Source organism: Lycorma delicatula, chromosome 2 (genome assembly GCF_047948215.1).
Source record: "Lycorma delicatula isolate Av1 chromosome 2, ASM4794821v1, whole genome shotgun sequence".
Taxonomy (NCBI): domain Eukaryota; kingdom Metazoa; phylum Arthropoda; class Insecta; order Hemiptera; family Fulgoridae; genus Lycorma; species Lycorma delicatula.
Genome location: NC_134456.1, coordinates 13255068 through 13282994, shown reverse-complemented (window position 1 = coordinate 13282994; position 27927 = coordinate 13255068). Strand labels below are relative to the sequence as shown.

Here is a 27927-nt window from a genome sequence, read left to right as displayed (position 1 = left end):
TTCGTCTAGTTGATTACAATCAAAAGGAGAGGTGCACAACTAGATGTACAACGCCCTAAATCCAAAACTTCAACATTCTATGGCTAACTGTTTTTGAATTATGCGAGATACATACATACAACAAATGTCACGCCGAAACTAGTCAAAATGTATTCAGGAATAGTCAAAATGGTTATTTCCATTGAAATCTGAAAATCAAAATGTTTCGTGATCACAATACCTTCTTTACTTCGTACAAGGAAGAAAAATTACTATTAATACTCCTTGTTTAGGTTTTTCGAAAAGTTTGTTTTTATCTCGGATGGGATAGTAAGTTTATTTAATTTTCTTTTCAACCTTTGAATTTATTGATTACTTTTCATATAACAACGTGACAATCTTATCCATATGAATTTAATTTGTTGATAAATCTTACTGTTATATAATTTCTCATCCATAAAAAGATGCAATAGGAAATTAATTTCAACTTTTTTCATCAGTTTTTACTGCATAAAGAATAATATATATTTTTTCTTTTATTACATGAACAATGTAAGCTGGTTGAACATTATTTAGTACAATTTTTTTTTTCAATTATAGAAAAAGTTAACAATAGAAACAAAATGACATTCTCAGTGCATAATAAATTTTTCTAAAACTGTTGCTAAATATTGTTTCAATGATAAAAAAATTTACTCATAAACCTCTGTACTATTGATACAAACATATTTGTACTTTAAAATTAGATAATTTCAGACCAGTTTGTAAATATTAACATAATATTCTATGTTAGGAAATAAAAAAAAACAAACCAAAAGTTATTTCTTTATAAATGATAGAAATTCCTGTATCGTAACAAGAATTTTGTTGATTGAAATAAAAGTAAAAGCAAGAAAAAAATAAAGTACGTATGTTTCACAAAATTTGCAAAGGCAAATAATTTTAGATTTAGATTTATATTTATCTAGGAGTACGTTGTCTTAATAAAAAAGCCAGCTCAGCTACTAATCTGAAAAAGAGCAATCCTGAATATGAAGGAGAGTCTTTAAACAGCTCTACTCTGCAAAGCTGCTACACTTAACTCCAGCAAAGAAGTGAGTGCCCTACTGACTATTAGGAGGTGTTATTATTGTGTTGCAGATGATGGAGAGTAAAAGCAGACACAATTCCTGTGATACGATCCAAAGAAGGGACAGTAAAAAATTCTGAGTGCAGAGGAAGGAGAAAATAAATGCAGGAAGAAAATAATACTGATTGAGGAAGTTTGGAGGTTCTTGTGGATTCAATTCTTGTGGAGGTTCAGTAATGTAAGTTCTGCCTAAAACAACTACTAATTAAGAACTTTTCACTGAGGAAAACACTAGTTATCCCTACCATATTACTTCTTACAGATGCTATATATTTAATATATATTGCTCATGAAAAATGGTCTTATGTTCTGCAGCAATTTTTAATAAATTGTCATTTGAGAAATCTTCCCAATAATCTATTTAAAATATAATTAAAAGATTTTCTACTAGAGACAAATTTTTCTCTGTAAATAGATTTTTAAATAATTAAAAAAAACAACACAAGTTTCTGCATTTCATTAAATGTATACATATGTGCTGAAAAATTTTCAAAAGCAGCTTCTGTAATGTGAATTATTTTTTGTAATTTTTTGAATTTAATGTATTTACAAAAATATTTCATGTATTTGTATTTAAATAACTAATATAAACTTTAATTCATCTAGTTTTTTTATCTTATAGTTTATTTTAACACATTTTATACTCTTATATTGACGTTGTCTATGCAATGTATTTTTACATTCCTATCAGAACAAAGATTTATTTATTTGTTTATTAATTATAAAATTTCCATTACATATTCCCATACTTCAAGTGTAAGTGATATGATTAACCTTAAATTAATATTTAATTTTAATACAAATATTTGTACATAAAAATAATTTTTTTTAATAATGGCTCATCTTACTACTTTTGAATGTTTTATGCACTCATCTATCACTGTTGTAGCAATCAGTAGTTTATCAAATTAGTTTACATTTATTAGAAAAAATATTAAGAAGTTATTAATTTAAAAATTTAGAAAAGAGACATCTTTCTTATGTATAAATATATATATCTTTTTTAAAATTTAATTTCTATTAAATTGTACTCATGTGTTCAATATTTGTGTTACGATGAGAACAATTTTAAGATATAACACAACTATTCCAAACATAACACAAACTTTGAATGAACACAACTTTGAACCACAACAATGCAATTTAATAGAAATTATATTATTATAAGCAAAATTGAAAAGTATACCAACAAATTTTCAAACCTCAAGAGCATTAACGACATATAGTTCAGCCCTTGGCCATGAACCTAAATGAGGTGCTGTCCTGGAAGGTTGACCTAAAAACAAATAAACAAATTTTAAAGAGAATTTTATAATTTAATTATTATTAATTTAAATATATCATCAATGGAATATATTATATCCCCTATATCAGATTAATTCTTATGATCACCAAAATAAATCATCATTATTATTTTTTGTCAGGCATAAAATATGATTATATATGTTTAATAAATAAAATACTACATTTATTAATAATAATAATTTATATATAGAATTAAATTTTCCTGCTTCCCTACAAGCAAAATCTGACCAAAAGGGAATACATATGTTACAAAAAGAAAATATATGCTGATAAAAGTAGAATAAACAAATTTATTTAAAATAAAGCATATCTTTCATTAAAATAATATTGACTTCTACTATTATTATTATTATTATTATTATTATTATTATTATTATTATTATTATTATTATTATTTATTATTATTATTCAATCAAATCAAAATACAAGTAATATTTGGAAAATTTACAATTAAAAATTTCTATTATTGCAGCTTATCATTGCAAGTATAACAAAAACAGGTAATAAAGTATAAAATCTGGCTGTCATTATTGTCCACTGTTTCATCCTTGCAGTGGTATAATTTAATTTAAACAATAATTCTGTCTGAAAAAATTACCCACTTGCTGCCTAGTACCAGAATGCTCTATAAAGGGAAAATCATTTATATATTTTCTAGTCATTAATAATATATTAATTTCATACAATTTATCAATATCTAGTATTCCTAAGCTTTTATAAACAGGTTTTAGAGTCAGTTTTCTTTTTCCTACACATTATTCTAAAAATTAAATTTTATATACCACATAAAGTTCTGGGATTAGTTTTTAAAGCCAGTACTGTATTGCAGTACTGAAGATGAGACTGCACAAAGGTAAAATATAATGATTACTTTAATATTTTCAAATTACAAATCCCCTATATAGTACTTTATGTGAGTAATATATACTTCATTTGCCTTTCCTTAGAATTTAAATTCTTAGTAGGCACAATTCATCTATTATTTCTGTCAATTGAAATTCCTAAGTATTTTATTTTTGTAACTTTTCTAATGCAGCAACTAAAAATTTTAATGTTATTGCAACTCTTCTGGTAAATTTTTAAAATAGATCCAAAATGTTGACCTTTTTTATTCAATGAGAAATACATGCGTATCTATGTATAGCTCCAATCTCTTCTTTATAAAGTAATATTTAATATTATTGGTTAATGGTACTTTAGTCTGAGCAACTTAAAAATCTATGAAAGCCTATAGTGAAAATGTGATCAGTATTAAAGTATTCCATAAAAACATACACTACAATCTCAAGAAGGTGCTTCAGGATAAAGGAGTAGAGCTGTAATTTATCGCTTATGAAGTGCACCCTACATCATTACACAGTATTTACAATAATATTAAATGTTATAAGTGTAGTCTGTTTGCAGGATGAAAAAGGTATTTTAGATGCTGGTGAGGAAGCTATACTACTGCAACAAAAGAGTATAAAGAAACACAGACGTGATTGAAGACTGCACATTGTATTATACCACACAATAGATCATTAACTTCCAGATCCTGTACATTCCTACTACACCCACTCACTGACACTAACACACACCCAGAACAAGCAAAATGAACTTCTGTGCATCTGCTAGAATGAATTTTTTCAAGATTCTAAATTGTATCTCTTTACAGTCTGATGATTCTAATATGCCAAAAATGAATCAAGGAATAGCATCCTGGAGAAAAGCCAAAAAAATAATATCAAATAAGAATGTTATTTTGACAATTTTATGAAACAAGTTCCCATATTTAAACAATGGTGAATTTAATCTCTACTCAAATACTTTGCTACACATTATTGGAATTTACTTTAGTGATGGGGAAAAAAGAACAGTGGTGCTGTTTTGTCGCTGTTCAAATCAAAACAGTACATTGTAATATACTGCTCTCAGTTACACACGAACTTCAGTTTTATCAACTCTTACAATAAAATATATAAATTAAATTCAAAGCATTGTAACAGAAAGCTGTACAGTTTATTCAACAGTACAATATTTTCTGTTCAAAGTCACAATGCACAGCACTCCTATTTACTTGCTAATAAATTAATATCAATCATATAGGAAGCACTATTACTTAAGTAAGTATGCTAATCACAACATATCATTAATCATCTTTGTAAAATAAACTCTTATCCTTTGAATACTCATTCTATTTTTACTTTTCTGGCTATAGTGATATATGCTGCTATAGAAATTATAGCTATAACAGAAAAATATAAGATTGGTAAAAAAATGGTATTTTTTTAAGATTTGTACTTAAGTAGATATTTTAAAAAATTTAACAAAAAAAAATAGATTTAAATAAATTGTAAATAAATAAATAATTTGAAAAAACGATTAAATTATAACTGAAAAAAACTATTTCAATGTTTCCAAATCCTAAAATCTATTTTTTCCAGATAGATGTTTGTGCATGTGTATGTTGGCCTGTATTTAGTCTTATAAAACTGAACCTCATAGATAGATTTTCAAACTTGGCACACCTTTAAGTGGGAAAAAAATGTTTTGAAATTTAGCAAAAACTGGAAAAAAGGGTGGGGTTGTTTTGACCAAAATAAAATTTGAATTCTTTACTGCGGCACTTTAGCAAAATGTTTTTCTAACAAAAGTTGCAGTATTTTTTATTAAGATCACAAATTACCAAACATTTTTATTTAATATTCACCTTCTTCCCAAAAAAACAATTTAATGTACTTTTCTTTTTTCAGGTATATCTTGCTTCGGAAAAGAAGATAATGAGAGTTTTTTGTATCTATATTTTTTACATCGTTAGGTCTTCAAACCATTGTAAAAAGGTTTTGCTCATCTCACTTCAGTGGTCTTGGGTAACAAAACATTTATGTTAAATTTAAAAAATTATTTTGAAAATCTATTTTAAATTTAAATCCATCTCAGAAGTTATCCACTGCATTTAAAATGTACAAATCTTAATTTTTTCATAGCCCTTACTCTTTAGTATAGTATTTCTTGAAAAAAAAAAAAATTTGCCAAAAATTTTCACCCCTTCCTAGAAAATTACAACTTTATTTACTTAAAATTATGAATACATCTTTGTATTTTTTAAAACAATTTTAAAAACTTTTATTTAAACTTATTATCAATCATCACTTAGGGATTATTTTTAATAAAAAGTAATTTTACCGGAATGCTATCCTTTGAATATTGGGTACCCCAAAATGAAAAAAATGTTTTCATAATTTCAAATTTTTTATGCTCAAAAAATATTTAGTTAGACAATAATCACTCCCCTAATGATGAAGCTTGAAAAATAATCAATTAAGTAATTTTATCTTTAATAAATTTCTTTTTAATCAATAACATTTAAATTTATTATGTTTACAGTATATTCATGAATTTTTTTTTAAATGTTGATGACGAAATAACTGAAGTTAGCTTTAGCCAGAAATGTTTTTCAGAAATGGACTGCATAGCTGAGAAAGCTATACAATTCATTGTTGCTTTTTTCAAAAGCAGCAACAGAACTAGTTCTACTGAACACAGAAGATTCAAATCTGTGTTAAAATAGTTGTTCTTGTGGTGCAGCAAAATTGCTGCTAATTTTCAATACTATTAAACACAAAATTGGTCCACAAATGATCAGCCAGGCACATCAAATTTGGTAATGTAGTTAATTGCTAGCAAATTAAGTTGTTTTTTGACCACTAGAAACTGAAACATATAATGCCATTTAAAATGATCATGAGAACATTCGTCTTCTGTGACATTAAATTTTATATTTTTTTAGTGCTACAGTGATTGAATTGCTTGTATTATTATTGAAAATAATAATATAAAAATAATCTTTTATTAAAGATTGAATAGTAGTGATAATAGCTTCACTATGTATTACAGCAGTGAACAGTTCAATCTGAGCACAAAAAATTATTTGTTTCTTTCTGCATTGTGGTTACATTGATTGAACACATCCATTTTCTAAATGCTCAAAGTAATGTAAGATTTCATATATTGCTCATCTAGTAATTGACATGTATTAAATAGTATTTTGTGGAAATTTATTCAGAGTGTTGGTTTCAGATCACATTTTTTGTACTTTGTTAATATGTATAAAATAATGGTTTTCATTAAGAAGTTAAAAAAATTGTTATTTTATCATTGCAGAAGTTTATTCTTTTAAAATAAGTAATAATGTTCTACTTACTTAAGTCATCAAATTTATTGCTATCAGTTGTAATACTTTCTATTTCATTTTTATTCATTAAAACATTAATGCTTGATTCTGTATATACAACTTCTTGTTCTGGAAAACGTCTGTAAAGATTATCCAAAAATTCAGTACTTGTTTGTCTGTCTAAATACCAGTGCAATCCAAAACCAAATACGAATTCCTTAGCTCTTGGGTCTCGCATTAGCTACATAAGTAAAAATAATAGGTTGTTAATTTTTAGTAAAAATACAACTAGATATTATTCCAGTTAGAACACTAACAATGTAGGATTCATTACAAAAGAATAAAAAAGGCTTACGTTATGCATAGTTTTTCTTATTATGCTTATTAGTTCACGTTATTATCATCCTCCTAAGATTTACAGAAACACAGATATCAATCCAATCTTACCAAAAAAAAAAAACACACAGGAAAGAAACTGTTTTGTTTAATAAAATATGATTTTCATCAAGATTTAGATTTTTATATGTTATCAACATCCGCTGGCTAATTTGTAGGATCCCTAAGTAATAGAAGCTATATCGCAGGTTATTTCTGACTTTGAAAAAGGAAAACATAAGATGTCTAACAATTTATAAATTATTTTGTTGTGCTGCTAGTAAAATATATATGGTACAATAATTACTATTCAGTAGCAATTTGTTTCTGATTAATTCAATTAAGAAGAGCAAACTTAGATGAGCATGTTTGTTCACAACAATTTTTCTTAATCACATCAGCTTTCAAAACGTTTGAAAAAGCATTCACTGTTTAGAAGGCTTACGCTAGCAGCTATTCAGAAAGAGAGTATTTAATAGACATATTTGTACTTTATAACGTATATGCTAATATAATAGAACTAGAGAAGTTATTGGTAAAAAATGCTTAAAAAAAGAAATCGAGATAAACTAAAATATCATGCACCTTAGTTTGTCTTTTGGATGTAGCTTATTGCTGATACTATTTAGCATTTATTTTTATGGATTTACACACAAATGGATGTCAAGAATTCTTTCACTGGAATAATTTTGAGCATGACTATATCTAAATATTCTAGTGTTTCCTTATAGTCTATTTGCAATTCAGGTCACAGAACATAATCTGCAGTTTTTAATATATAAGTTGAATGAAATAAATAAAAATTTTAATTTAAACATAACCTTTTGGAGATGAAAATTGCTAATATGTTCTAAGATTGTATTAGACAATATTATTTTTGATACTATATATATATATATATGTCTGAAAAACATAAGATATTAAGTTAAAAAAAAAATTTAGTGCAGAGTTCAGGCAGCCTTTTTTTGCAAGAAAGCACAAGCCCAATGTGGGGCAAAGAAGTGCAAAAAGTGTTTATAAAAATTTATTATTTGCCAATTCTCACATATGGTATGAAATGTTAGATATCAAAGGAATAAAAAAAGAAGTAGAATGCAAGGGGTAGAAATTAAATTTCTGAAATGTTTATTGTGGTAAAAACAATAGAGAAAGAATCAGAAATAAAAGGAAAAGGAAGTAAGAGATTCTGAAAAGAATGCTTTACATTGTTGGAAAAGAGAAAATGAGAAATATTTTGGACATCTGAGAATACCTATTAAAGTTAGGATGGAAACCTATCCAAAGTATCTTTTGAAGCATTAAAAGTAGGCAATAGGAAACCTAGAATGATATGGTATGATACTGTAATGTAGAAATTTAAAGAAAAGGCTGAAAAAAGATATCATGTAAGAGAAAGTGTTTTTGTAGAAGGTTAATTGTAGATGTATTACCCACCAGGTTGGTCTAGAGGTGAACGCATCTTCCCATATCAGCTGATTTGGAAGTAGAGATTCCAGTGTTCAAGTCCTAGTAAAGTCAGTTATTTTTACATGAATTTGAATACTAGATCATGGATACCGATGTTCTTTGGTGGTTGGGTTTCAATTAACCATACATCTCAGGAATGGTTGAAATGAGACTGTACAAGACTACATTTCATTTACACTCATACATATCATCCTCTGAAGTATTATCTGAAAGGTAATTAACTGGAGGCTAAACAGGAAAAAGAAAGTGTAGGTGTATTATAATGGCCAGACCGAAAGGTATCTGGAAAATGGAAAAAAAATGAAGAATGAAACATGATTAAGAAGAATGTAAATTATTGAATAGAATAGATTCCATTATATGTGTTACTCATACCTCTAATGTACATAATCAGAAAGAGAGATAGTATGAAGAATTGCTGTTAATTTTGCAAGTAATTGTAATAAATAATAATTAATTACCACTTTTGCCCACCAAACTGCAAAAGATCGCATGTCATCCAAAGTAATAATTTTTGTAGAATAATTAGCATTGCGTAATGCTGGACCTAAATTATTAATAATCCATTCTCTCTGTTCCTCTGGAAACATTATAAGTGTGTCACAATCCAATAAGATTAAAGTTATAGGCTCATTGCCTGTTGTCAAACCCCAGAATTCTATTCCTTCTTTCTTAAATGCATCCAGTGACCTGAAATAAATATTAACTGTTACACACATTTAAATTCAACCTGATATTGCTGATTGAGCTTTTTGTCTTTATTAGCTTTGGCTTTTTGAGTTTTATTAGACAAATTGTAAAGAATATAAAAAATACAAAAAAAAAATTAGCTTTATTACAGAAATAATGAATACCTTAGGTGGTTGTGTAAAAACTGGAAACTTTGTATGAACATGACTGCCGTATTCTAAATATACTATAAAAAAATTATCAATGGATTACATAAGGGATAAAAATATTATATAAATATATATAGTATGAATACTATGCATGTATTATTATATTATGATATTAGGTATATAAATATATATCTGTACATGTATACGAGGTGTATGAGAAAAGTAATGAGACTGACTTTTTACTTTTATTACTGACTGACTTTTTACTAAGTTTTTATTTTTTTCAAACAACAATATTATCCCCTTCAAAGTAGTTCCCTTGGGCAGCTACACACCGGCGGAGTCGTTGTTCCCACTCCTCGTAGCAACGCTGGAAGGCTTCAACTGGTAGGGCTTTTAACTGGTCGGTCACAGTCTTTTGAATGTTCTCCGGAGTTCCAAAATGACGTCCTTTTAAGACATGCTTCAATTTTGGTAAAAGGAAAAAGTTACAAGGACTCAAATCAGGTTAATAGGAGTGTTGAGGAACCTTAGGAATGTGTTTTGAGGTCAAAAATTCCCTGATGGAAATGGCCGTGGAACACGAGGCATTGTCATGATGAAGCATCCTCTTTTCTGCAATGTCTGGTCTCACGCGAATCACTCTTTTCCTAAGCCTTTCAAGGACACCTTTGTAAAACACTTGGTTGACAGTTTGCCCTGGAGGAACAAATTCTTTATGCACGATACCCCGACTGTCATAAAAGCAAATCAGCATGGTTTTGATCTTTGATGTGCTCATTCGACATTTTTTCGGTCGAGGAGATGACAGAGTTTGCCACTCTTCGCTTTACTGCTTTGTTTCAGGATCATACTCAAATATCCAGGATTCATCACCTGTGATCAATCCATTGATGAATTCTTGGTCATTGTCAATCCTCTCAAGAAGATTAAGGCACACGTTTCTTCGATTGTCCTTCTGTTCCGTTGTGAGGTTTTTCGGCACCAATTTCGCATGTCCAAATCGTCTGTCAAAATTTGATGTACGGTGAAAGTGTTCACAAACCATCCTTATTGTTAAAGGACGGTCTGATCTCACAAGAACCCTCACACGCTCAACGTTTTTCATCAGATTTTGAAGTTGAAGGTCTCCCTAAGCGAGGTGGATCTTCAACGTGTTCTCGGCCTTCCAAAAATGATTTGCGCCAGCGAAAAACTTGTACTCTTGATAAGCAATGTTTCCCATAGGCCTGTTTCAACTTTTCAAAGGTTACACTCGTGGATTCCCCAAGTATAACACGAAACTTGATTGCACAACGCTGCTCTAAATTCCGATGCTCCATTTTCATAACACTCAACAAAAACACAACTTCATTGATGTTGCTGTCAAAAATAATGTGTTGGCTGAACGGAGTTGAAACTCGTACTGAACATATGGAAGGGATGAACAAACCGATCTAGGGCAGACCGGTAGACACAGCGTTGCCAGATCGCTCGCAGTGTTTCCAATCTCATTACTTTTCTCACACACCTCGTATAATATTTTTTCACCATAATATGTCTCTCTACTCTTATGAATATTTTAAAATGTAAATTAAAACAAATTAAAGCTTCAGTGTGAACAAGCAGTTCTATCATAGCAGTAGACCACTTCACTCCCCCATAGCAAGGATCCATTGCATAGGCCAAAATGACATTACAAATTTACAATTAGATTTTTACAAGGAACACTGAGATCAGTGTCTAGATGAGACATGAACACTGATATCTATGCATGAATAAAGACTTCAAACTGCAAATATGAAATTTTAAGATATATTGAGAATCCAGTGGACTAGATAAAAGATAAAATGTTGATGAGACAACATTTTGGACATATTTTCATTAAATTATACAGTTGATGGGTGGGGAAGGCAGGGACTTAACACACTGAAAGAATAAGTGGTAGATGAATTCTAAAAATTATCAAAAGTACTCTTAAAAAAGAAAAAGAAATTTAGAAAGACTGAAGATACAGGTATAAGATAATTTCTTAATGAAAGAAAATGTAACGGTGTAACAGTCTTTGCGCTTTGTACTTGTGGAAATTGAACATTTCACTTAACCTTATTCTTAGCATTATAAAATAATTATGAATTACTTTCATAGATCAGAACAATCTTAATTTTCTCAAAGGCTCATTTTTTTTTTTTTTTTTTGTTTAGCCTCTGGAACCACTGTAAGGTATTACTTCAGAAGATGAAATGAATGTTTTAATTCTTTTACATTTTAGTGACCCAGTGCTTATATTTTCATTCTTTAGTTTAATGCCTTTCTTGAAATATTTCTTTGATAAGATTAATAAACGAAACATTAAAACAACCAATTTTGAGGTTAATTAAAATAAAAATATCTTAAACAAATAAAATATACAGGAGGCACTTGAGTGCTTTTCTTAGATTAATAAATTTTATTTTAAGTGAAAAGTGTTTGATAAAAGTTTTTCTATGTATTGTGTAATAGAATATAAGTTTGATTAGTATAACTGACTCAAACTTACTTGACAAGATAATTAGCCCAAACCTGTCGAAATTTTGGATTTAAATAGCCATTTTTAGTAGAATTATTTATCTTCATCCACGAAGGAGTTGTCCATGCAGAACCAAATAAATGTATTTTTCTTTTTGATATGTTTAAAGCCCTTTTAATTGTACCAATCTAAAAAAAATTTTAAATCACAAACGGATTAACAAAATTCTTATTATAAATACAGTACTGGTAATTTTATGGTGGTTTAAGTTTCAACAATATTAACTGAGAAAGTTCAGAAATATGCAAATGGCAAAAAAATAAATTGAAAATGGAATATGAATAATAAAAATGTTTTTTAAAAAAGTCATGAACTTAATCACATTGTAATAGACAAACCTTGTTTTAGAGTGTTACTGATTTTTTGTGACTGAGTTGGAGAAAGAAGAAGTTTCTTCATTTTGACCTGAATGTATTTTTCTTTTTATATCCAAATTGTCTTCATCAAATTGATCGGTTTCATAATGATCTTTGTTATTTTTTGAGGGTGTTTATCTAATGGTCCATTGAAAGTGTTTTCCCAATAACTTATGAGTAGATGAAAGATTTTTTGAACAAAATATTACGTTATTTACATTCTGAATATAGTTTTCATTTTTTTGACATAATCAATGCTTAGTATTGATCTGGTATCATGATCTATTCTTAAAATTCTGATATTCAAACTATTTTTGAATGAAAAAGCAAGAAAATTAGTTGAAAATTTAGAGCAACAAAATAATACATACTCTGGCATTCCAGAGAACCTTAGCTACTCTTAGTAGCAGTCACTCATTTGAGTGTTTCCCTTTCTTTTTATCAAGATGCATTCTTCTCTGTTTCTGGCAAGGATTTTTTTTTCTTAATAAAATATCTTTTTAACTTTCTTTTCTTTACATAGAAATAAAAACGTTAAATAAACTAAAAAAAAGAAAAACAGGTAACTTTTAAAAAATTTAATCTTTAAACATCAAAATTTGTCATCTTTAAGATTACATTGTTGATAAAATGGGAAAAGTGATGAATACTAAACTCAAGAAAATAAAATACATGTTATGTACAATTGCAAAAATGCAAACACCTGTAACATAATTACAATCTTTCGGAAAATAAAATTCTGTGTAGCTGTGTTTTCTTCAAAAACATAGCAGGAAGGCAATATGTTACTTACATGATTTTTGTTTTGCCTAAAGAATTCAGAATGTAAAAATATACTACTGAATTTCAAAATCTAAAAGGAATTTTACAAATTTAAACATTTTTCTCACATGCTGTATTAACTTTCAGTAAACATGTTTTCAGTCTCCAGACATTTTCTTGATATATTCTGACAAAAAAATAGTTATTTTCAACTTATTAATTACTATTAATTTTTTTATTTATTCACTTAAAAAGAAATCATTAATTAATCTTTAATGTGGATTTTTTAAAGTGAAAATATTTTTTTAAACTTTTATTTTATAATTAATTAATTTTGTTATTTAGGAAGAGGCAATTTTTAATTATTACTTTGTTTTATTGTTCTATGTTATGAAAGTTAAACGTTCAATTCTCAGATTCTGAAAAAGAAAATTCTTATTAATTATAAAGTTTAGATAAATAAAAATTATTTAGAAAAATAAAAATAAACATACCTTGTATAAGTAATCATCCTCAGTTAAATTAAATGATTTTAAGGAAGGATCATAGTTGGGTACATAGTTATAACTTCTAAGTGAAAAGTCTGAACTTCCAATCACAACCCGACACACTGTGTATTCAATACCATCCTCAGAAAAAAGTGATCTATAAATTAAGATATATATATCTATAAAAATGATATACCTTTATCAGAGGTATGGTTATGTACAAATAAATATATACTTACAGTATACAACATCTGAAAATGTAACAGATAATATGTACACTACAGGTTACATTAACCTTGACTGAGAGCTCAATATCTGCATTCTATTCTGCATAGGAGTGTATAGAGAACATGGTTGAAGCTTGTAAATTATTACAAAACGTTTTCTTCTCTTCTATACATAAAAAATCTGATGTGGAAACCACATGACTTCCTTGTACATAAACACATTTTTGCTGTACTTCATTTAAACTTATTTCATTTGAAAGTGACATACGATCCTCCAGTTCTTTAATAAAAGTGGCCTTTACACAATTGCTAAAATATTAGTTTTTATTAACATCAAATATCAAAAATCTTAATTGAAATATTAGGTTAGAGTAAAAGTCCCCTGATTACTCTTTAAATAAATCGTTTACCAAATAATCCAATAATAAAAACTAATTATTCTACACTATAAGGTCAAAATTAATATTTGTAACCAGAAGTTCACTAAACAGAATTGTTTAATTATTATTAACTTTTATTTATACGACACATCAGTGTCGTATAAATAAAATCTTGTGCATATTATGCACAAGTGAAAAAAATTTTCAACAATCACTTTAAATTGAATATAATTCAAAAATGTATTTTATTTTTTTGTCAAATAATTAAATAAAATGATTTTTTTAAATATAAATATACAATTTTTATAAGAATTTGCTAAGAAAATCCACAAATAATATGATTCTAAGTTATAATTTTTAATTAATATTAAATAATGAGATGTTTCACCAAATCTATTATTTTTATTTTATATTACTTCTAATTTTATTTCACTATTAATTTTTTTTCATTTTTTTTTTATCGATAAATTGTTATTTATTGTAAAACATTTTTTTTACAATCACAAGTTAATAATTATTAAATCAATATATTTAAATTAAAAAAAAGAAAAGCTAAAAAAAATAAAAAAAAGTTAAATAAAAACAAAAGGAGATGAAGTCTGATTCGAACCGATGTGCCTTCCTTTTAAGATCCAAATATTTCATTAATTAAAATTCTAATTTTAATTTCGATTGCAATCAAAATGGGAGGTGCACAACTAGATGTTATAACATTGCTAAATCCAAAATTTCAACATCCTATGGCTAATCGTTTTTGAATTATACAAGATACATACGCACATACATACGTAATAGTTTTGGTGTGACGTCTGTCACACCGAAACTATTCAAGATGGATTCAGATTTGGTCAAAATGGATATGAAAAATAAAATTTTTCAGGATCACATTATTTCATTTACCTTGTACAAGGAAGTAAAAATGTGTAATATGTCGTACTATTCCCCACATATTTTATTTGTTTTTAATTTTAATACGCAGTAAAATTTTATGAAACAAACTTTTTTTTAATGAAATTTTTAATATCTTAAGGGAAGAATGCGATTACAAAGTAAATGTGTTCAGTTTTCTTCCCTTTGTGTTTTTTTTTTTTTTTTTTTTTTTTGAGCGTGGGACGGTTTCTTTTGCACTTTGGTTTAGAAAAAGTGTCTGGTTTCATTTGCAAGTGATTTAGAAAGTTTCTGCTATTGTATTCAGTGGTGTTTCAGAAATAGGAAAGCAATGTGTTAAATTGATAAAATTTTTGTAAATATATATTAAAATAAAGATAATACTTATAAAGGAAAGAAAGTTAGATGCATTGTATATTATAAGACTTATTTTTGATAAAGTAACAACTTAATGACAAGAAAAATAGTTTTCAACTTAAAACAAAAGATTAATAATATCTGCAAATAATGAGTGAATTAAAAATTAACTAATTGATTATTGTTGGCATTAATACTACGGTATTGTTTATAATCTAAATTGCAGAATACTGATAATAAATTGACAAAATAAGAAAAATTATTGATATTAATCAATGGTGATAACTTATAAATTAAATGTCCATTAATTAATTGATTTTTTTCCAACCGCAAGAAGAAAATTAAAAAAAACAATGAATTCTTGTAACCTGGTTAAACCAGATGTCTCTTTCGCTGCCAACATCAAGCAAAGCTCCTGCAAATGCAGGTAATGAAAGGTGCGGATCCTGAAATGAACTAGAAAAACTTGTTCACATATTATCTGACCAAGTTGCTTTGCTTACTGCAACTATTTCAGAACTAACTAAAATGTATATGAAGTCGGTAGTTGAAACTAACACTAATGGGATCCCTCTTTAGGTTCCTGTCCCTAAAGTTTAGCCTCTACAGACAAGAATAAATACAGTTGGCGACAAGCCATCTAATAATCTCCCTGTTAATGAAGCCCACACAACTATCCCCTCTGGGATGTCACCTGCAACTTCCCATTCTTCAAAATCTCCTCCTTCATCACCTCTTATACTGGAGGATATGGTTGAAGAACTGCCCAACCCTAGGGCATCGGGATTTTTAAAATTAAAAATTCTGAAAAAAACTGGATCACCTACAATTAATTTTTTTTACAGATTTATCTGTAATTCTATATCTATATTTACTTTTATTTATGAGCATTATTCAATGGAATGTTTGAGGTCTTCGGCCCGCATTGAAGATGTTAAGAGTATTGATGCACACATATGAACCATTAATAATGTGCTTCCAAGAAACGCATCTTCTACAACGAGGTGCAGTAACACTCAGAAACTTTTTCTGTTAGAAATACCACTGTCTTGTGGACAGTAGAGAGAGTGGTGGAGTTGCTATTTTCATACAGAATGAGATGTCACCTACAAGGATACCACTAGCTACCCACATTCCTGCTGTTGCTGTTAAAATCTTTATCCCCTTCAAACTGCACATCTGTAATGTGTATTTCTTACCAAACTCTAGAGTTCAATGCTCTAGACATATCAAGCTCCTCACACAAATCCCATCGCCATCATTAATAGTAGGAGACATCAATGCCCAACTTATTTCCTGGGGCATTCTGCTCCTCTTGAAGAAATATAATAAACAGAGTAAGTCAAGACTTAGACCTTTGTCTACTGAATGACACATACATTCACATTTATGTCCTTATCATCCAGTAATGTCCAACATTGACCTCTCTCTCATTATACTTGCCGAGTATTCCGCCATCTTAATCGGTCCGTGTGTGACAACCTTTATGTTAATGGTTACAGGTCAATTATTATTGCTTTTGGTTTTGACTGCAAGGTTAACAAAAGGCCATGGAGATGGATTATTGATAATACAAATTAGAACGGATACTACAAAGCTTTCTCATATGGTATGAGAATGGTGATGGCTGATTATGGTGTGATGTTGTAGATGCCCTTGATCAACTTACCTATTTACGTCTCTGGTACTTAAGAATGATAATAGATATATTACAAGAACATCTGGAAACCCTAGACATCCCTTTGTTCCTTGGTGGAACGAAGACTGCCAAAACGCTATTTTTGGAAATAGCGATCTTCAATGGAAGATCTTCCATTGACCATTTAGTGTCACTGGAAGCAGCTATTCAAAATGTTTTCCTACTTCGCCAGCGCCTCGTCGCTATCTTCTTTGATATCAGGAAAGCATGCGACACGGCCTGGCAACGTGGAATTCTAAACATCCTTAAAGAATAGGGAGTCAAAGGCAATATGCTTGCTTTTATTAGGGGTTTCTTAAATGATCAAACTTTCCGTGTTCGTATTGGAGATTCTTTATTGGATAGCGTCACCTTGGAGAATGGAATGGCTCAAGGAAGAGTATTAAGTACCAACTTGTTTACTATAGCCATCAACAGTATTACCAAACGTGTGTAGCTACATGTTTCATGCTCTTTATTTGTTTATGATTTTGCTATAAATACAAAGTGGCCGGAAGTTACCCTATCCCTAAAGGTAACGAAAAATATGAGTTAGGATATGTGTTTAGAACAGGTATTTTCGTTGGGATCGGTTGGCAACAGTTTTTTTACATCACACACTCTTGAGTCCTAAAATGTTCTGAGCCATTTCATAAAAAGTCCTAAAATGGCTGATATGACTAGTTACATCGTCGAGGAGCGGTTAGTGAGAAGTGTATAGGTTCATGAACGACAACATACGAATCAAACAATGAAGCCAACAAATGATATGTTTCGGCAACGCTTTAATATGCTGCCACTACGAAAAGCAACAATGTTGGCTTGGGAATAACATGCGTTTGAATTAGACAGTGTTAAAGATTGGGCACGGAGTGGACGAAAGTCTACGCGGTTAGTAACATGTGCTGCTGTTGCAGTTTCCACTGAACAATTCCCAATGAAATCAACTCGTAAACAATCAGCTGAACTTGCGGGCGACAGTGCAAGACCATATGTAAAAGGACTTGAAAGTTAGGCCATTTCGTCTAATTTTCATCAATGAATTGTCAGATGCAGACATGAAACTGCAGCGGGGAATTTTTATTAGAAAAATTCCCCGGTGTAGTGCACCGTGGAAAGGTTCTTTTTACTGACGAATGTGCAATCTATCGCAGTTCGCGTGTCAGACATGTATTATATTGGGAGAAAGAAAATCGTTATTACGCGACAGAGACGGAAAGAAATCCATCGCACGTCATGATATGGGCTGGAATGACAACTAGTCATTTGTGTTGTCTTTATTTTTTTATCCGCGGTACTCCAGCGTCACCAGCCCCGTTATCATGGTCACCACAAAGTCCTGATCTCACCACACCAAACAATTCATTATAAGGAATTGTCAAGACACACAAATCTGCACGTCGCTGCCCCACAAATGAAGAATTGGGTGACTCTGTGAGGCATGCCTTCCGTAAAGTAACACCAGAAGTGCTCTGTGCAAGTCGAAGACGACATGGCGATGTATAGAATTGTGCGTGCAACGTGAGAGCGAACACACAGACCCACTGGACCATTAAAATTAATACTATGTATCAAGTGAGTAAATAAAAAATTCATTATGTCATATTTTTCATTTATAACTCATTACAAAATTTTCGTTCTAACTTTAGAAAATTGTAATTTAATTAATTACAAGTTTTTAATTCTAACTTTGCGGGATAAGGTGACTTTCCGGTCACCTGTACCAACTCCCGTTCAAGAGTCATAGCAGAGAGGCTACTACAGAACATTAAATCTCGCCTTGAAGCTTGGCCCAAGGTTATCGGCTTCACCTTTCACCTGAGAAAACAATGTATAGTTTTTACTAGCCTGCGGGACCTTTTCATCATCTATATAAATTTTGTCAACTATATAAATGAAATGGCTCAGATTAAACTGGCCACATTCGAACCCTATGTTAGGCACTTAAATACCTCGGGAGGCCGAGGTATTTGGGATGCGGTTTTGAGCTGGAACAGTACCGGATCTAAATTTCGTTCAGTTGCCCATCTCCCGCCTGCTTAAGAGGCTGCAGAGCGTCGCGAGGGAAGCATGGCAGTTGGAATGGGACATCACGACTATGTGAAGATCCTTAAATACGTTTATACAGGATTTGGGGGGATGGTATTCCTCGAGCTCGTATTTAAGGACAACGGGTGCTCACCAACCACACTAACTTGAACCAATATCTGTTTCGGTTCCACCTGGCAGCTGATGAGTTGTGGGTCTGCAGGGAGGTCTAGTCATATGAACACCTGATGTTTGACTGCCCTGCTCTTGGGGGAGGGGGGGCAGAGACCGGGCCACCCTGAAACTTAGAGGTCAAGGGGAAAATTGGCCACTCACAAGCGGCGAGTCAATGTGGCGAGAGCTGCATTATTGGACTGCATGGGATTTCCTAGCTGCGGTTGCTTTGTTCAACCGGCATCCGAAGTTTACTTAAGGGAAAGACTCTTACCACATTGCTGTAGGAAGCTAACCCTGAGTATGGCTGACCACGAGCCAATTATTATGGCTCCAAGCGCTATAAAATGATGGATAGGTACTTGTTGGCATTCAGCGACCAAGATGTGACAGCAAATTGCTGCCTAGACAAAATAAATTTTATTATGGATGTCATATATATTTTTGGTAGTTGATTGGGTGTGCCGACCCATTTTAGTAAATATATGACAAGCGAGCGGTTGGGACACGTAAGTCGGTGGTGTACGGCACCGCGCTTAGTCCGTTCACGCTGTTAGGTAAGCTCTAAGATCTATTTAGGACACTGGTCGCTAAACTGTTTCGAGGCTCAGTAGCCATTTGTGGTACAGATGATGAGCTACATTGTTCAACGCCAGATGAGACCAGAGAGCAGTCAGGGAATCTCCCTAAAATGTACTTCTGTGTATTTTTCATTTCTGCGATGTCTGAAGGTGATTTATTGGGAAAGGTTTATGTATGTTGTCCATGTTTCCATAATTCTACCAAAAACTTGTTTACGATTTGATCAATTTTGTACATGGCAAGCTCTTCTTTAGGCATGCATGTGGTATAAAGTTAAATGCTTTCTTTAATATTTTGTGGGCTGTATGTAGTCTGCCTCAACTATTCATTGTAATTTTAGATATCATGCTATCAATCATTAACATCTCCTTACAACTTCTCCTACCCTAGTAGCAGCCTTTCTGTTCCTTTGCTATTATCTAGTACTTATTCAGATGTGTAATTCTTACATGCAAAATAGCTGTGAAAATCTTGTATATGATAAGGACTTATTCATCTATACTTTCTCAGGATCGTTCATTGCAGGAGCAGTTTTAGGTATGGGATGTGATATTACTCAATAAAAATATTGGGCAACTTACTCCATCTTTCAAGAAGATCACAGTGTAAAATTTGGTAAGATTGTATTATAATGCAGATGCTTATATAAAAATTTTGCCTTCTATCAACTCCCTAGGCTTTCCAGTTTTTTTGTCTACATTATCACTTGTTTCTCGCTGATAGATGTAATTACATGACCCATCAAAACAGGAACATTTTTCACTCTCTTTTACTACTTCTAAACATTCCATTTAAAGCTGATGTGAAGCATCATCCGACCAGATAGGTTCCCAGTAGTTCAAAACCTGTCTTTTGTTTCTGTTTGTTTTTGTTTTGTACATTTCTGGAATTGAACTCTTTTGTTTCTTATAAAACTCCCTCTGGTTAGCATCTTGTTGTCACTGGGAGTTACTTGTAACAATGTAACTGGCAGATAAGTGCCACTAGGCGTTACATTAGCAGATCCAGGACTTCTTCCCCAGTGCTACTCTTTGGGTTTCTATGCGCCTGGATTATGGTTTCCCCTGTATTTCAAATTTTGTCTAAAATGCAGTACTGGAATCCTTGGTCTTTATGCAGGCCGCAATATTTATCAACCTTCCTGCTAAGAGATTGGACAACAGGTAAACACTAATATCTATCGTATCATTAATACTTTCATCAGAGGATGATGGGCTGAAATCAACCTGAGTTCACAGGAAATTTTTATCCTGATTTCTTCTGCCACTTGTAGTGGGATTCGGTTAACAATACAAAGAGAATGATGGTCCAAAATATTTGGATGATTTTTTCTTTATTTTTGCTTTTTCATATTTATGCTTTTTTCTTCTCTTCCTCTCTGCTTTAATGCCTGCAGATTTTCTCACATTTCTAAATGTCAATACTTCAGATCCAAAGAAATTAAATTTTTTCATTTATAAATTAATAAGTAGGCAGCTATTTTGAAGGAGATAAAATTTTTAAGGGTTTAGTTGTTTTAGAATGATTTTAAAACATTCTATTGCAATACTGATTCTAAAAATCAGAACAAATTTTCTATTCCTAAGTTTATAGTGTACACAAACCATTTATGAAAAGAAAAAGATTATATCAAATGAAAAGAGAATATATGTACAAACAAATTTTTCACAGAATTATTTATATCACACCCATAGGCATGTTTATGTTCTGCGCAGAAAAACAGGTAGACAGATAGATAGTATGAGTAAGTAAGAGAGTGAAATAGAATATTATTAGAAAATTTTAAGACTATAAGATATGATTTTGTATTTTGATAAATCAAAAACCAGTAAAAATGAGCAGGTTTTTAATAATTTAAACTCTGGGGATCATATAGTTATGTCTTACATACAAGTATTTAAAAATGATAAAATACTAAAATTATCTTTACTTAAAAATAATACTTACTTAAGCATATTATCTTGTGCTTCAGTAGATAATGAGTTAAATACAGCCCCAAATGAATCTGTAAATGCTCCTCCAAACCCTCTCACAGTTTGGAAAGTTTTGCTTGTATTTAATTCATATCTATAACCTGAAAAAAGTATGATGCAGAAAAAAAAAGATCACACCAAAATTCCAATAATTTTGCACTTAACAGTACAAAAGTAGTGGGAGTCAATTTGAATTTTTTTTAAAATTAACAATTGATGAACAAAGATTACATAGTTTTATTCAGTTGGTGTTCTTTGTGGGTAGAAGTCTTTTGAGAATTTTCACCTTGAGTAAGTAACAATATTAAATATTTTTTATTAACCTAAAATAAAAAAAAAAATTATTCTACTTTCTGGTAATCTTAATTTACTTGGCTTCCTCTTCACTTGTATTCTATTAATGAGAAAGTTTTTTCAGAGCAAAAAACATAGAATTCAATGATGCACAGAATGAGAAAGAAAAATAGAAAAACCAATCATGTACAATATTATACATTATCCAAATTTTCCTGACCTATAGTTTGCAATATATTACAAAATCCATTACTTTCTGCTTGAATAGGATCAGATGAGTCAGTGTAGTTCAAATTACAGGGTAAAACTTAACAAGTACTACAATTTATTTGCTCTTTAACTATCAGTGGCAAAGAACTAAGAATACTAAAACAACAGGAACTTAAATTATATTTACTATGTATTAATTATAATTAGGAATATTTTTCCTACATTAAATTTGTGGTAGAAGATGTTCTGCAACAGGAGTGCAACCTTATTTATGCATTTCATTTTACTAAAAGTTTATATATACTGACTGAACAATTATAATACTGACTGTCATTATAATAACTTAAAGAAGTGAATGAGGAAACAAATCTATTTAACTGAAGGAAAAAAAGAAAGAAATTCAAATAAAAAAGCTAATCTGAAATAATATACCCACAATGACCACTACTTGACATTGTCTTCATAGTTTACTATTTGTAAGCAAAATAAGTCTGAATAATATTCTTCTTTACAACCATTGTGAATATAATATACAATAGTTATTTATAAAGAAAGAATGAACACAATTACAATTATTATCTTCATATCCATTATGGGCATGGATGTAAATACATCCCAAACCCTTAAGGGAAGACACTGCCTTGTGAAGCTTCTGGTTGCCACACCATCCCCCTTGTTCCTCGCCCTGATGGGTTTAACGGGAGGATGTAAATACGTTACATATATATTTATAATCTATAAAATCTAGTGGTTTCTGTGAGTCTGTTACTCTTTCCCACAAAAACTGCTCAGCTGATTGAGCTGAAATTTTCCCTGAACATATGACTACTTCTGTTACAAAATGTTTCTCCATTTCAAGATGGTGGCTGTTTTAACGGCTTAAAGTAACAACTGGATTATGTTCCTTGCCAATATTCAATTTTACTGTGGCCAAACCATTAGTCAAATCAAATTCAGAAACCAGTTAACAGTATTTGAAATTAGATTTTTTACAAAAATGGTCTCTGTCTTTTTTGATATCTTTCAGTTATCAAGAAGAGTATCTTTAGATGTGCAGTGGTGTATGGTGTACATCTTTTACACTTGCCCTTTACTTTCAACCGCTTCCGATTTCCACTTAAAAGTTACTTTTTTGTTGGCAATAAATGTCACGCTTCAAGTGGATGGTCTCTACTCAGAGAGTCAATGCTTCTTGCAAGAGCAACTACATGAAGCTTGTTCCAGACTCTCCTGTAGGAGAAATCTGTAAAAACCATAAAATACAAAAAAAAAGAGAGAAATGAATTACAGTCATTTTTCGTGGTGGTTTTTGGGTAACGCTAAGAACTGTGCAAAAAGTAATACTTATTTTTACCTATGAAGGATGGGTAACCAGCTACAACTACTATTTTTACAATGGAGCCAGCTATTTTGAAACCTGCATACTTCAAAAAGTTTTGAGTACTGTGCTGACCAAACTGTTTTTCTGAAGAAATTACAGTACACTAATAGTTTTTTTATAAATTGATCAGGCTTTAATGATTATATAAAAAAAAATCAGTATTATTTTCACAAGCATGAGGATAATGAACACAGTGGGGATCTAGGGAATGGAACCGCCTGGCTAGATGGTAAGGGAGAGTGAAGCGAGCCCTGACCAGGTTATATATATATATATATAGAACTTTGGTAGTAAGCTGTACAAAATATTATAAAAAAATTAGTGCAACACACCTACTTAACATTCAACAAAGAGATGAATTGAATTAATTCAATACAAACATCCCAACCCCGTAGAGGGAAGACACCCACCTTATGACGTTACCGGTTGCCACACCATCTCCTCCGTTCCAAGCCCTGAGGGGCTTTACCGGAGTCGTCTTTAGATCCTCTAACTGATTACATCTCACAGTCATCCATCAGCCAGGCCTCGGTCGGGATGCCACCGATGTAAATGCCTCGGCAGACATTTGCATCAGTAAATACATATCAAATTTCGGCTTCACGTAGGCCTCAAACGGACATCTTCACATCCAACCTAACATCCAAACACCGCACCGCCACCCGGTCGAATCATGGTGTCTCGCATGGCATTACAAGAAACGATCAGGACCCCCACCAGCGGAGGGAAGCCACGCCTCCGGTCGCACGGGCTACCGTACGCCGGCAGTTCAGCCACCTCCACCGGCAGGAGCCCCAAATCAAATCACAAACAATACCAATATAACCGTGGCACGATGCCAATGCGCCTACCTCCAACCAATCCGATGCCTAAGCCGGAGCCCTAGCCACTCGGGATCCTACCACGGTCTAGTACCTCGATTAAACTCACTCTGCAGAAATACATACCGCAAGGGCGCGGAGAGAATCAGCTACTATAGACCACTCCTCGCGGATCATTCAGTTAATACGGAGATCCAGAAAGGAATGCATCCTCTCAAGTTCCCTAACAGCTCGTCAACGTTCGACCTCGTATCGGGGACAGACGTAGATGACGTGGTCCACTGTATCATCAATCTCGCAATCCGGGCATTGACTCGAATCCATCAAACGAAACCTGGTCAAACTCGCCCAGAGAGAAACTGTGTGATATACAGATTGGGGGAGAACCCACCTAATCCCACCTAAATTAGACACTATAGGAAATATACCATGAGTGTAGCGACCTGTGCGGGATTCGTCCACCTGATCTGCCAAGACGCAAGGCCCCGGTCTTCAATCTCCTGCTTTCATTCTGAGGTCAATAGGTTATTTACCTTGGTAATGTGGGGTTTCTTATGCTCATTAGCCAAGATATCTATAGGTTTGCCTCCCGCAAGACGAGACTGTTCTCGTCTTGCATACTGACCAAACTTCAGGCCTATAACAGCCAGCAAGAGGAGTTGCTGGGCCCACAGAAAAAATGTCCGCGCAATATCTAAAAGCCATGCGGTGAACCCAGAGAGGCGCAGCATACAGCATAATAGCTTCGCTGACACATTTGAAAAGGATATGCATGGTACGGTAATTCAACGCCCAATCGGGGTGAATGACTCTACGGATTTCATAAAAAGTATCAGCGGCCATTTTTTCTACATACTGTAGATGTTCCTTGAATCGAAAATTCTCTTCAAGGATAACACCCAGATGTTTTTGAATTGTAACATACTGAATGGGGAGACCAGCCATCCAAACCCGGATTCGTCAGAAAGCAGCCAATCGGCCCTTAAACAACATCATTGTGGTTTTCTCTGGGCTGAAAATCATCTTATGTTGGAGACTCCATAGTCGGAGTGTCTCACAAGCACGTGTGGTTCAGAATTCTACCTCGTAATGCGAATCCCCTTCAATCAGTAGCAGCGCGTTGTCAGCATAAGCGATGACACGACAACCACATGGCAACCTTAAACGCAACATCGAATCGAATTCTGTAATCCAAAGAAGGGGACTCAGAACACTGCCCTGAGGGCATCTTTTAGTTAAGGTCTTACGAACCTCAGAGTCGCCATCACGCAGGGAAATGGTCCGATGGCTGAAATAACTTGAGAGCACTTCTAGTTTATTTAGTGTACACTTATTCTCTGCATCTGAAACAGGTGAGAGGGCCACCATAAGTTGTTAAATGTCCCGGATTTGTCCAGAAAAATCCCTAATACATATTTACATGGACTGGAGGAAGCTATATCCATCACCTTTAGTATGGCATCCTCAGTGTTCTTGCCCGGTCAGAAACCATGCTGGTTGTCCATTCAGTACAGACAGAGATGTAAATCTTTTTGGAAATTTTATTGATCAGTTGCTCAAATATTGGTATCCCAAGAAACAATAAAAAAATTTTAAACAGCAGCATCCACTATGTGACAAGTTATTTTAAAGCTCTCATTAAGACAAGAAAAGTGGGTACAAAAGAGTTTCCATGATCTTTTGACCCAAAATATTGAGAGAACAAGGGCCATATTAATCCAATTTTCTAAATATTCAAATCTGCAATAGAATATTATTCAATTAGAGAAACTATAGTATAGGATGAATTATGCTAATAAATTAATATTTATGAAATTTATTTCTTCAATTTAGATTATTGACTGCAAAGTTACAAAAAAAAATAAAATTAATAAAAACTAATGCTACATTGAATTTAGCAACAATAAAAATTATTGTACGAGTATTTAATCTTTCTATAAAACTCAGAAATAGATTAGCTGAGCCTTCAGGGAAGCTAAAAATTATTTATTATGAAAAAAAATTGTTTAATAGTGAAAAATCACAATTATGAAAAATAATAAACTAAAGACTAAACTATGGGAAACTATAAAAGGAAGATAACGCAATGTTGTCTTTCCCTCAACAGTGCATCCTAAGTATTATCAAAATTAATGGCAGAAAAAAAGTTAAGTACAATTTATGAAGAAAGTATTATCAAAATAGCTGAACATCTACAAAATAACCAAGGTATTATTAAATCCTATATAACGAAGTAAATGAGAATTTGCATTATGAATGTTTCTGTTAATTTAAAATCCTCGCTCACAATAAAAATAAAATAATTAATAAAATGAAGGAGTTATAAAGTTTTCACAATTTTAGTTATAAACTGGTTAATGGGAATACAGAATGTTATAAAAGTTTATCAAAAATATTGCGAATCATAATTTAATAATTAGAGAGATACATGTAGAATTAAAATCAATTCACATTAGATTTGTATGTAAAGTAAAAACCCCTACTGAAGGAAGTTAAGTTAGGCCAATAAATACATTACCTTCCAAAAATAATTTATTAGAGATTATAATTTACAATCAACTAAATTCATTCAAAAAAAATATCATATAACATTATTGATCAAGCTGTCAGCGTTTAAGGAAAAACAAAGTTGTGAAAGTGGTTACAATGCAGTCGATTTTGCAGTATAATGATAAAATGGTAGTAGTTGTATTTGTAGATCATATGTGAGTATTTAAAACTGTAAGTAGAAAATTATTATTATTTGTACAAAATTGGGATTAGAGGTAATGTTTTGAAATGGTTTGTCCACTCCTTTGAAAACACATTTTACAAAAACTGAGAGCAATATTTTTGACAATTCTACTAATTCTGCTAATAATTTTAACTGTCTAGAAAAACAAAAAGTCAACAGAAATTCTACAGTACAAAGTATTATTCTAGGTGCATTATTGTACATATTTCTTATAGATTATTTAAACAATGTGATAAGAGTAAACTGTACAATTCATATGTTTGTTGATATACCATTTCTTTGTTCATATGACTTGAATTGGTTTTTTTTTTTTTTTAGTGATTGCTGATCTTCCAAACCTGTGGTAATAACGATAATAAAAAAGTTAATTGTATTAAAACAAAACATGCAATAATACGCAAAAAAGAAGACTAGTAAGGAAATTAGAAGTAAATTTTTACAAGTTATTATTAAAGTGAAATTTTAGAGGTTATATTTAAATATTTTTGGTGTAATTACTAACAACAATTTGATCTTTAAACTATACTAGTAATATATTATTAGTGTATAGTAATTAGTATAATCTTAGTTTTAGTATTGTAGTACAATACTTTCACTTTCTAATAATGGCCTGATTAGCCTAACATGCATAATTTTCGATTAGTAAAGAATCATTAGCAATAATGAAATGTTTTCCAACATGATTTATTATTGATTTACTAAAAAACCTTAATTTCTTGTCATTCAAAGACTAGAAACTTTAATGACTTCATACATAAAGTTGCTTGTATGATATCAGAATATATGACCAACCTCTTGT

General features: G+C 31.3%; 1 protein-coding gene and 1 long non-coding RNA gene across 2 annotated transcripts in view; one reads left to right on the top strand and one right to left on the bottom strand.

Annotated features, from left to right (window-relative positions):
• LOC142320472 (putative glucosylceramidase 4) overlaps nucleotides 1–27927 on the bottom strand; it is a 60917-nt gene that overhangs the window by 13004 nt on the left and 19986 nt on the right. The window contains exons 5-10 of the mRNA XM_075358289.1: nucleotides 21663–21789; nucleotides 13408–13558; nucleotides 11766–11923; nucleotides 8870–9098; nucleotides 6597–6807; nucleotides 2311–2384 (exon numbers count right to left, since the gene is read on the bottom strand). Of these exons, the coding sequence (XP_075214404.1) occupies nucleotides 2311–2384; nucleotides 6597–6807; nucleotides 8870–9098; nucleotides 11766–11923; nucleotides 13408–13558; nucleotides 21663–21789 (950 nt within the window). The remainder of the gene's footprint in view (nucleotides 1–2310; nucleotides 2385–6596; nucleotides 6808–8869; nucleotides 9099–11765; nucleotides 11924–13407; nucleotides 13559–21662; nucleotides 21790–27927) is intronic.
• On the top strand, nucleotides 1131–27513 carry LOC142320476 (uncharacterized). Its single transcript, XR_012755401.1, has 3 exons — nucleotides 1131–1286; nucleotides 5146–5262; nucleotides 27447–27513. It is a non-coding gene; the product is annotated as an uncharacterized LOC142320476 (long non-coding RNA).